Source organism: Haplochromis burtoni, unplaced genomic scaffold (genome assembly GCF_018398535.1).
Source record: "Haplochromis burtoni strain Fernald_Lab_line unplaced genomic scaffold, NCSU_Asbu1 Contig_64, whole genome shotgun sequence".
NCBI classification, from domain to species: domain Eukaryota; kingdom Metazoa; phylum Chordata; class Actinopteri; order Cichliformes; family Cichlidae; genus Haplochromis; species Haplochromis burtoni.
The window spans coordinates 482455-493889 of record NW_024582425.1 but is presented as its reverse complement, the minus strand read 5'-3'; the positions used below and the strand labels follow the sequence as shown (position 1 = coordinate 493889).

Sequence of the window (11435 nt, the reverse complement as noted above, 5' to 3'; positions counted from 1 at the left end):
AAAAGATTTTGAGGTATTAAAGATTTGTTTTGCCATCTAATATTTTACTTTAAACTTACAGCAACGTAATCTTGGCTTTTTGGGTCTAAACAGGCCTAATATGATGCCTGACAGTAAAAATGTGAACGACACAAAAAAGTAACATGTTCAGATACACAGCAGCAAAGTGATTACTTTAAAGTGTACGTTTATTTGAAAACCACTGGGTTAACTTGTTTTTTCACTGGCACTCCAACCATCTGGCCTCTTGCAGTAAATTGAGTTTACATCACTCTTATATCACAGCATAACTACAGTACAAGCACTTTCTATTTTGCTTGTGTCACTGTTGGAGATGAATTCAGAAATTAAGGCAGCACTTAAACACAAACATAAAGCACAACATCCTGCAGACTCTCATTAATCTTTAAAACCTGAACTCAGTGGTGCTATCATCAGCTGTTCAGCAGGAGGAGAAGAAAAAAGCCATCCGTGCTCTGGGAGCGATGTTTGCATGGGCTATTCCAGGAACAAGAAACGTGACTCGAGTAAAAGTCATGTCCTCATTTAAATACTAGCATACACATCATTTCAAAATGTACTTAAAGTACTTAAAATAAAACCATGTATATCACTTTGTTGTTGCAGCTTGACTGTTTTAATTACATACAACGCTCGGTAGCTTTGCCTACAATAACCCAGCATCATGTATTAGCAGAATCATAGTTTAAAATCATTAAAATACATGGCAGGGAGTACACAGTGCAAGGAATTCATCCAAAATATATTGGATTAGAGGAGGATAGCAGCATAATATACAGAAACAGAGTAGCCATGCTCTCAGCACTACTCTGCTCTAGTTACCTTAGTGGGGGGCACCATGAGGGGGCTGTGCCACCCCTCATGCCGGCCCTCTGGACACACCCCTGTTCCGTACCCCTAGTATTAGTCACCCCATACACACATTTGGTTTATATTCTCCAAACATTCCTGGCTCGACTGAAGCCCTCACCAGCTAAAAATACTGTCACTACCGAAGCGTTAATCATGGTCGCCAGGTGGCGCCTGCAGGCTGCATTGTAATTAGCGGAGATTGGCAGCCTAATCAAGTGTGTGGATCTGCAGGTGGCTGCTGGCCCGGGTCGACTCGACTCGGAGCTCCGCGGCTCTCCGATTTGTTCAAAGGAAACGCGTCCCAGCGGATGATATCGCGATTAACTGGGACTGGCGACATTTGGAAAGGTCACCCGTGAGCGCAGAGACAGGAGACGCGTTTTAAAGCGCTGCAGAAGAAAAGACAGAAGAAGACGAAGGTAGGACGGAGAGCTGAATGTGTTTCAGCTGGAAGATGAAATGCATTTATTCTGCTTCTTATAGTTTCTAACAGGGAGCAGGCAGAGAGTTCAATCAGTGCATGAACTCCGTGACCCATGCTGACAGTTTCCATTCAGTGTGTCAGCCAGTGGATGGCGTGGATGTGCTGTGCTTGTGAATGACTTCAGTGGAAGGCTGTGGGGTTCTATTTATGTCATATGTACTAAGTGGTAGCAGGGGGCGCCAGAGAGGCACAGAGTGAGAGCGTCCTCATAACTCGTGACGAAAGCATGCATGTACACCGAGTGAGCGCTTTGTTAGAAACCACATTAGAATCAGCCAATCACGCGGCAGCAGAGCGGTGCGCGACACCCAGCAGGCGCTTCGCCCAATGATGACATCATACTCCAGAAAATAGGAATAAATGTGAGGTTTGTGTCAGCTGTCCTGGTTTGAGCTTTACTGAACCTGTTGATCACCCGGGACTTCCGGAAAATCTGCACTCATACCGATGCTCAGAAAACAGAAGCCACACAGGTTTACCGGTAACCGAAGTCAATATTGATTGTTCAGTTTTGTTATTTGTTTCTCGACGTGAACCGGGGAAATCCCAAAGAAATCCACGCTGTGAAATCAGTCAGAATCAGAATACTTTATTAATCACGGTGTGTGGGTGGAGGGATAAATGAAAATATCAATATGATATAAAATATGAAGCTAGAAAAATGTAAGCAACATATATATAAAAATACGTTTAAAAAGGGCCACATTCAAGGTACAGTAAGTTAAAATAAATACTCCAAAGTTTAATGATACTACGGACAATAAACACAAGATATGGCGAGTCTAAACAGTCCAGATGTCATAGTGGGTAGTTGTAACGTTTGATGGCTCCTGGCAGGAATGAGTTCCTGTGCCATTCTCTGCATCAGGATGAACACAAAGTACTTGTAAGCCTCCGGTGTCTGCACATGGAAACAGTGCCAATAGAGCTGTAATTCTCTTAATGTCCACAAACAGCTGAAGACTGTTGGTTGTACTATGCATTACAGTTACCCACCACAGCCCTGTGCTCCTTGTCTTCTGATACATAACACTGCTGCAGAGTTCAGGAGACTGCTGAAGATGTAGCTGAAGTCTGCAATGTAGAGGCTGAAGAGGAAGGGGGGGATGAAGACCTCAGTCAACTCCAACTCAGGGTCGGCAGGTGAACTGGTCCAGGATGAGGCTCTGCAGGGTGTTCATGATGTGTGATATTGTGTTTGGGCCGATTCCTGATTTTTAAAAAGACGGCTTGTCAGAGACAAATATCAACTCTATTTTAGAAGCAGCTCATTGCACAGTCTGTTTGGCGAGAGTTTAATCCAGGACATTTTGTTACAGCTATAATTTACAGATTTTTCCTGAATGACTCACACAGGCAGTCGCAAAGAGGCTATTTTGAAAAGCAGACAGCTAAAAAGATATACTGTGTTTGTGAGAGCGAGTGTGTGTGCGCGGACTTGTTTTTGTGGCTGTGTAGCACAGGGAGTGTGTTGCAGCTTTCTTGAGAATCATTCCTCCGTGAAATTAAATAGAAACTTGTTCTGTCATCTTTGTGAGAGCCAGTTTAAGGCTTAGACCGTGAGAGAGATTACATATTGTAAAACTGACAACTTTTTGTCCAGCTCTCGTTTTTCCACATCCATTCAAACACCTGTTTGAGGCTTAACGCTTCATTTTAGGGTTATATTTGAGGTTGGGATAAGCGTTTGGAGGCTAAATGAGATGGTGAAACCTTGAGTTGAGAGGCAGTCCAACAAGCCCGGCTGTATTTTAAACGAGTCCTTCTTTCTACACAGAGTGGAGCAGGCTGGACTCATTGTAGGAGAAACACTGGTAACAGAGAACAAATTCAGGATAAAATGCTGAAAACACTGTTGTGGAAACACTTCTGGGCACATTTCATGATGAATATACAGAGCGACAAGAAGGCAGTGTATATTGAAAACAGCTCTTTCATTTGTCTGACTGAATTTGAATCTGTTTTCAGTGAACATACAGATGCTTTTTCTGCTGCATCATGAACGTGCACTTTTTTCATTGAAACCATGTTACAATGGGATCTTTCATGGCAGGAGGATGGAGGGGATCATGGCCCTCGTAGTTTACTGTACATGCAGGCATGTGATTATTTAAGTACGTCTGATTACGTTTACATCAGCTTAACTAAAAGAACGATTTATGTGTTCTACGTTGTTAAAAGTGTAGAACATATAAAATTAATGAAATGATGGTACATCTGTACTGTAAGAACAGTGAAGTATGGGACTCATTCTGCTGGTAACAGGAGACACTGTTGTAAAGCTGTTGGTGGAAACACATGTGACTCCATAGCAAGATTTTCTGTTGTTGTTGTTCCCACGGTGACAGAAATGCCCATTGTAGACATCAGGTTGTTAAGTCTGCAGTAGTTGAGGATTATTCAGCCTCCAAGCGACTTGTGTGTCATCTGCAGTTTCCCCGGTGGAGTTTTACTTCCTCATGTTGCTGATTGAAATAATGAGTCAAGCTTTTGATCTTCCTGGTGGTTTCTATCTGTTTAGAATACTCCCTCATCAGAGATGGCGCATCGTGTTTCCCGTCTCGGCAATATTTTTTTCACATCTCCAGCACACTGTGAAAAATCACGAGGCGAATTTACATAAGACTGAAGGCTTTCAGATAATTTGCTCGCTAAGCAAAACAGAGGCTCATAAAGCAACAACTGTTTGACATGACGCTGATGTTGCACTGTAGTTGTAAACAAAATGTCAAACTAACGTTCAGCTTTGCCTTAAAAGATTTGAAAAAATGAATTTAGATAAATATTATTCTATTTCCAGGCTCGTCTACGCTGGATAGAAACATTAGGCACCAATCTTCTGTTAATGATTCAGGCAAAAATAGGAAGATGAACAAGGATCTCTTAAGCAGCAGAGATGACGTCAGACTGTATGTAAAAGATGGACACGATGATGTCACATGCTGGTCCTTAAAGCACTGAGTGAGAATTTGTCTTCGTTTTCTTTTTAATGTGTCCAAATGTGGTTTGACCACATTTAAAAACAAATGTAGCGTCATCAGCCGAGTCAGCAAGCTCAGTTACTGAGGTGCATCCTAGACTGTGTGGGTGCGTATAGTTGCCAATTAGCCTTAACATGCTAATAAATGTTAGAATTTTACAAGCACAGGTGCTTTGTACAATTTTCAAGTATTTCAATCAAAATGCTGTAAAATGTAGCAAACGTTATCCCTGAAAATGCAAACTTTCAGCTTCAAAATGATGTAACCAGGTTATGAAAATGAAGCGTACAGTCAAGGATATTTTCTGGGTGAGGGATTTTTGGCTAAAAAAAACAAACAATATAAAATATGTGTGGTTATTTTTTATTATCTTAAACGTGCACAATCCAAGACGTGCTCCGCAGGTAGTGTGATTAAAAAAACTGCATGTTTTATGCGTTCCTCAGTTGGAGGAACAGGAATGAAAACGGTCTAGTAGCTTTCCTTTTGTTCCCATGCCAGATTTTCTCTGGTTCAAATTCTTCTTCATTGCTGCTCTTTTCTCCTAGCAGAGCAGTAAGTCAGTAGCTCAGGATGGGGAAATATAATGTCAGGATTGCACAATGGGATGGCACGCCTTGTGGGTTTCTTTCTGTCTTTGTGTGTGCGCCTGCATGGAATGCGGTGAGGGTAGAAAAGGAGAGCGTGAGTGAGTAAAGTCTGGGGGGGAAAACTGACTGATAACATATTGTTCTGTACTTGTTTTGGCTGCTGAGTTGCATCCCGCTCTGTCATGCTAGCTCCTGTTTTTGGACTTGATGAATGCATCTGGGAATCAAACTGTGCACCAGTCAGCGGCTGAGGGGATGAAGGCTTAAATGCTTTGGGTGTGCTTTACTGGGCGTAAACATGATGGTTTGTCCAAACCACATTTATAAAAGAATAGTGTCATCTGTTTGTATTACATAGACTGTATATGTAAGATGGAGGCACTTAATTACTGTGTCATAACTGAAATAGATAAAAAGCTAAAATTACCAGAGATGGAGCTCAGACTTCAGGGTGGTCTGTGAGTACAATTAACTGCTAAGTGAGTCATGTATTTTTTTTTCTTCATACATTAAAAATTCTCCTAAATGTCCTGACACCACATTTACTTAATAAATTAAGTCATAGCCCCATAAATAAGATATTTAACAATGTCCGCTGTACCATAAATGAGTTTTGAGGCTTGTTCACACACACGGGGTTAAATCTGATCCAGTGCTGGTACCTGCACATGTGCAAAGGAGCACATTACACAGTTATTTTTGACTTGCTCATAGACGCTGAAAAGAAGTTGATGAAATTGCTACATGTGAACTTTCACTTAGAAAACATTAGGTTTGTTTTCAAGTATCAACAAGCTGAGAATTTTGTAAGATTTTGAAATTGTAAGTGCTTATCAGTCACCCATCTCCAGATTTGTTCTGGTATGGTGAAAAGAAATTCCAGTTAGGACCTTTTTCTGCTTCGGGGTGCTTTGCTGTCATCATGTTTCCATGTGATGGCATTTTAAATGAGAAATGCTATTATTGTTTGTGCCCTTGAGAAAAGAGTCTTACTGAAAAGCTATCTGGGCTGCCAACCATGCATTCCTATCTTTGTGTGACTTCCATGGAAACATGAGAGCTGAAAAACTTGAAATGTGGACATGATGATGAAGAGAAAGAGAAAGAAAAAGGGTTAAAGGAAAGAAGGGCTAAAAATGTGAGCTGTTTGTAGCAGGGACGTGTGACTCAGACTCTGACGGCTGCTTTCCACTGGAAGGCCGCGCTGTAGTCGGGATACTCCCTTAGCTACTGGACCTGCCCCATGCCCAAAAACAGAGGTGCTGTCTTGCCCCCGTCTAACCACATGCGCATACACAGACGCACACATGAATGGACAAACGTTTATTTCCATGGTGAGAAGATGTGTGCACCCACAGAGACACACAGAAAATATCAGAGCTTGATTGGACCTGTGGTACCATTAACTCCACCCCGCCGAAACAAATATAAGTCCAGATGAGCTCCGGATTGAGTGTCAGACTTTTAGCTTGTCAAGATGCCTTTTGGGAATTATTCTCTTATCATCTGGGGTTATAATATGAGAATTCCCTGGACGTTTTCCTCCTTTAATCCTTTGGATAACCTTGCTGAAAGGCTATTTTTCTGCCATGGGTAAAACGAGAACTGTGGACAAAGGTGATGAATCATATGCATGTACTCTGGATTAGTTTCATTGCCTGTGTTTATGGTGCGTTACAAGGGCTCAAGGTCACCTCTGCGTCGTTCTGCAGCAGGATTTCTTGATGGAACTGGAATTCTTCATTCATGTCTTTGGCCTTTCAGCTTGAAAGAATGTGTTCTTCAAATCAGCAGGGAGGAGCAGGGTGTAATCCGCACATTCACACACTTTCACCCACCTGGGAGCTGCTCGGTATCATCAGTGTCGCAGCGTTTTATTGACAGACCACTTGCACCAACTGCTGAGGTCAGTGTGTCTGCGAGGGCTCAGTGTGAGGGAAAAGAGAAAGGAAAAGATAGGGCCAGTGCAGAGCGAGATAAAGCTCAGCAGCTGCTTTCTGCAAGCACACACACACAGTCTGTCCTAGCCTGACTCCTCCTCGCTACCCCACCCTCTTCTCTCTTGTGCTCCCGCCCCGTCTCCCTCTTCAGCGGTAGGTACATGTGCAGTGAGCTTCGGCTACGAAAGCAGTCCAGGGCACGAGCCAAAGGAGCACACACCCACCAGCAGACAGCATTCTTCAACAGATCTGGGACTGCGATCATCTGAGGCACTGAAACCAGCAGATAAACTTCCAGAAAGATCCTGTGCTCGCACTTTTACACCCTTCAGCAGGCTGCAGTCAAAAGGCTCTCACACAGCTAAGGTAAGCTTCAGAGAGTTTCCTCATGTTTGTCTCCTGTGAGGCTTTTTCTTTATGTCTCACTGACAGTGCTGCTGTCTGTGCTTCTAGTATACTTGTCATTTTGAGCTGGTTAAACTCGTTCAGTCAGCTGAAAGCTGCTTTCATTTTCCTTTTCTGAGGCATAACTTTGTCAAAGTTGTAGCTCGTTTCAGTGGCTGAAGAGCTGAACATCAGACAGCACCTGTTAATGCTCAGGAGCTGCTTTTGGAAGCTGAAATGATGCTTCATTTATTCAAAGTCAGTCCAGAGAGAGTACTCGTAAGTGTGTGCTCCTGTGGGCGTGTGCATGCATCCCACCCACGTGCATGTTCTCGCGTGCACTTTTGGTAATGAGCGAGAGGGGATGGATGGAAGAGTTTGGTGTGTCCACCCACTCCAATCTGGAGAGCCCATTCCCGCCATTTGGTGGGACAGGCTTGTTAGGCTGTGAGTGGAGCAACTGCTGACAAGTAGAGTAGTTTTCAGTCTCACCTGTTTGGCCACAGTTCCTGATAACAGTGCTGATAAGTCTCGTTGAGAAGTTTCGTCAAAGCCTCATAATTTGATTTGTAGAGCTTCTCCCTTTGCGTGTTTCGTTTGTAAAATTCTCGTATGTATGTATGTATGTATGTATGTATGTATGTATGTATGTATGTATGTATTTATTTGTGTGTGGGTGTGGCTTGCTTCCATGCATTTTTATTTTAATTCATTTTGTATACTTTTCCAGTGAACTGTAAGCTCTGAAGCTTTTAAGGTTTTGATGTAACACTCCTCATATTAGGATGGATACTTGTCCATATCAGGGCATCCTGCAGCAATCGTTTAGATTATGAGTCAACACTTTGGAATTATATTGAGCGCTGTTGCTAGTGGCTGTGGGCAAAATGATCACCACTGAACATTCTGATCTCTAAACAAATAAAAGCATTTTTTACCAGAGTCTCTGTGGATGGCAGAGCAGCATGGTAATGCCTTGTTTTAGTGTCCCTGGTTACAACTGCATATTTTCACTGTAATTATGAGAGTGTTTACAGCCTTGCAAAAGGTATGTGGGTTGGTCTTTGTGGGAAATGTGTTGAGCAAGCTGCGTAAAGTGGTTTAACAGCACCTACAGCAGTTTAATGTAGCTGAAGCAGAGCGGACGGTGAGGTTATCACAGTGGGTTAGTTTGTTTTGGAAATATCGACATGAATGTAAAAGGGAGCAGGAAACAAGTGAAAAGGTAGCTGTGATAAGTTCAGCATTATCTTTTTTAGCATATGCTTCCCAAAAAAATCAAAACGAGTTAATAAAACAAATCTGTGAGCAGACGGAGGACTGGAGGCGGACAGATAAGAATCACTGTGGTGCAAGACTGGAGCCTTTCTTCGCTTTCACCTCAGTTAAAGTTTAACCTGTGATTCAGCCATTAAATCAGTGCAGTGTGTTTCTGTGGAAGGCAATCTTGATACTCTTCTCATTAAGTCTTCCTCCTCTCCCACAGCCAGTGACTCACCCCATCTGCGTCTCTTGCTGAGCCATTATTACCATGGAAACCCCGAGCCAAAAACGCACCAGCCGCAGCGCCGTCTCTCCGGCCCGCATCACCAGGCTGCAGGAGAAGGAGGAGCTGTGCAACCTCAACGACCGGCTGGCCGTGTACATCGACAAGGTGCGCTCCTTGGAGTCGGAGAACGCCGGGCTGCGGTTGCGCATCAGCGAGTCTGAGTCCTCGGTCACCCGTGATCTGTCGGGCATCAAGACGGCCTATGAGACGGAGCTGGCGGATGCCCGCAAGACTCTCGACCAGGTGGCCAAGGAGCGAGCACGCCTGCAGCTGGAGCTCAGCAAGATCAAGGAGGAGCACAAAGAGCTCAAAGCCAGGTAAGAAGAGCAAATGGGCGTGGACTTTCTTCTTAATAGCCAGGAGGGGGCGACTGCCCTGGTTTCAAAAATTGGTCCAGTTGTATAGAAGTCTATGAGAACGTGCCCTCACTTTTTTCCCTGTTGTTTATGTTCCCAGTCGCTGATTTTAAGTCCTATTTGATACAGCATCACGCTTGTTGTGGGAATCAATGCCTACTTTGTTACTAACATCTGAGCATGCAGAGTCCTTGTTAGTCAGATCCAAGAAGGACCAAAAATAAATGCTAAAATGCAACCTTCAAAACAAATGTTCAGAAACCAGCTGGTCGGGATAGCTACACCCATCTATCAGACAGTTGCTATTGTACTGACATCACATTGTGGATGTAAACTACACTGTAACTGATTTCATGTGTAAATAAGTTAACATATCAGAAGCACACACTGATGATTTTGTGCATGTGTCATTTCTCTTCAGAGGACAGATGAAAACAAACACTGATGCAGTTTTGCTTCAGAGTCAGGGGAACCACTGGGAATGATCCATAAATCTTTCAAGCAGCAGCACACTGATGATGTAACGTTTATCTGCCGTTGTGTGGGATCTGTGTGGGGGAATTCCCTGACTTTCTGCCAAGTGATTCCACAGTAACTTTGATATGTTCTGGTATTCCTCCTGCTGCATAAGAATGATGCTTTTCAGATTATAGGTCAGCAATTTTTACTTTGTGGCGCTGTAAAAAACGATGAATCAGATTGTTATATGGGGACGCGTTAAGGATTCCCTGGCGTTGTTACTGCTGAGCGTCAGCCAGCGCAGGTTTGTCTTCTTTTAAAATATGTCTTCAAACCCTGTCGGTGTGTCTCGTAGCAGCTGGTTAAACTACAGTGGATGTGATGTGAACGTGTGGATGCAGCTGCTGTGATTTTACCTTTTGTGCTGCAATACTTTGAATTCACACCCTGTGTTGCATGAACAGCTGAGGAGGTGCAACACCCTGTCGTCTGTGGAATGCGGTGTGAGATGTGCAGCCAGATCCAACATCAGGGTTGTAAATGTCATTCCTGAGTTTGTCAGTTTTCAGGTGCAGTCATGTCACTTCAGTCCCCGTTGAAGGAAAGGACACACCTCCAGGCAAACAGGCTGAACACAGCCTGCTCTGCTGAGCTGGAATCACTGTCCCCGTGACAGAATGTCGACTCACAGCTTTACACACGGCGAGATTACTTTGCACAGGTGCATGAAGACTTTAGAGTTTTGGCATTTGTGAATTGAGCTTCGTACTGAAGCATGAAATTGAACGAAAAAGTAGCCGAGCTAACAAATGCAGTCTAATTTTACTGTTTTTGTTTTGTTTTTTTAAATTCTGTTGCGTGGTGGAAGTGAAGAACACGCATGTCTGTCATTCATCCTTTATTTGAAACTTTCAAAGCACAGGAGTTAAGGAATGGTGGACAATGAACCAAACCACTGTGAGGCACATGAGAGGGAGTCATTATTTCAAAACTTAAACAACTCTGTACTAAAATGAAGAGTTTTCTGTACATCTTGGTATATTATTTAGCATTGTGTCATATTTACAATGATGCATTGAGCAAACGGTATCCATGGCTGCTTGTTCCCAGATACTAATCAAGCTAGGCTACAGCATTCGTCACTACATCTAAATGAGGTTAGGAAGTGGAATGGAAACGGTTCCATTACAGTAGGTGGTTGACGCTGCATTCATTATTTGAAAACAACATTTCGAGGAAACCCTGTGTGTAGCTTGGCATGCAGGCTGGTGTTATTGGAGGAGTGTTGGAGCCGAGGCCACATTATCAAGCAGCTCTAACAGCTTCAGCTAGCTGAGGAGCTATTAGGATTGTGAGCAGATTTTTTCCCCTGTAAGTCGCCCCGAGTCCACAAAATTTCCGACTCGATGCCTTACTGAACGTCTGCGCGTCTTCAGATGTTGGGGGAGTCTGTCGGCAGATCAGACTCAGCCAGCAGTGCTGCCCAGGAATGTGTTGGCAGCAAAGTTCATGTTAGAGAAAGAGAAAATGCAAAATACCGACTCGCTGCACTCTAATTCTTTACAGTCAGCACTTTGTTTCCTGATTGTTCCTCAAACCAAAATCATTTTTTCAGGAATAAAATAGCTGCGTTTTCGTGTGTGTGTGCGTGTGTGTGTGTGTGTGTGTGTGTGTGGTATGACCACAAATTTAATGACTCTTTGATCTGATTAGTTGCTAATTGCTTCCTTTTCAAAGACTTGACGTTTTATTGCATCTGAACCAGAGATGTAATCAGATTACTTTTTCAAGTAACGAGTAAAGTAAGGGATTACTATTG

The 11435-nt window shown here is 43.3% G+C and overlaps 1 protein-coding gene across 4 annotated transcripts in view; it reads left to right on the top strand.

The window, feature by feature from the left end:
- Positions 1-1116: 1116 nt before the first annotated feature.
- Positions 1117-11435, top strand: part of lmna (lamin A) — a 42199-nt gene continuing 31880 nt past the window's right edge. The window contains exons 1-3 of one of the 4 annotated variants that reach the window (XM_005923647.3): positions 1118-1292; positions 7020-7234; positions 8739-9118. In XM_005923647.3, the coding sequence (XP_005923709.1) occupies positions 8784-9118 (335 nt within the window). In that variant the 5' untranslated portion in view covers positions 1118-1292; positions 7020-7234; positions 8739-8783. Of the gene's footprint in view, positions 1293-6407; positions 7235-7909; positions 8478-8738; positions 9119-11435 lie in introns of those variants that run through there. The other 3 variants (XM_014333994.2, XM_014333992.2, XM_014333993.2) reach the window with 3 other exon arrangements.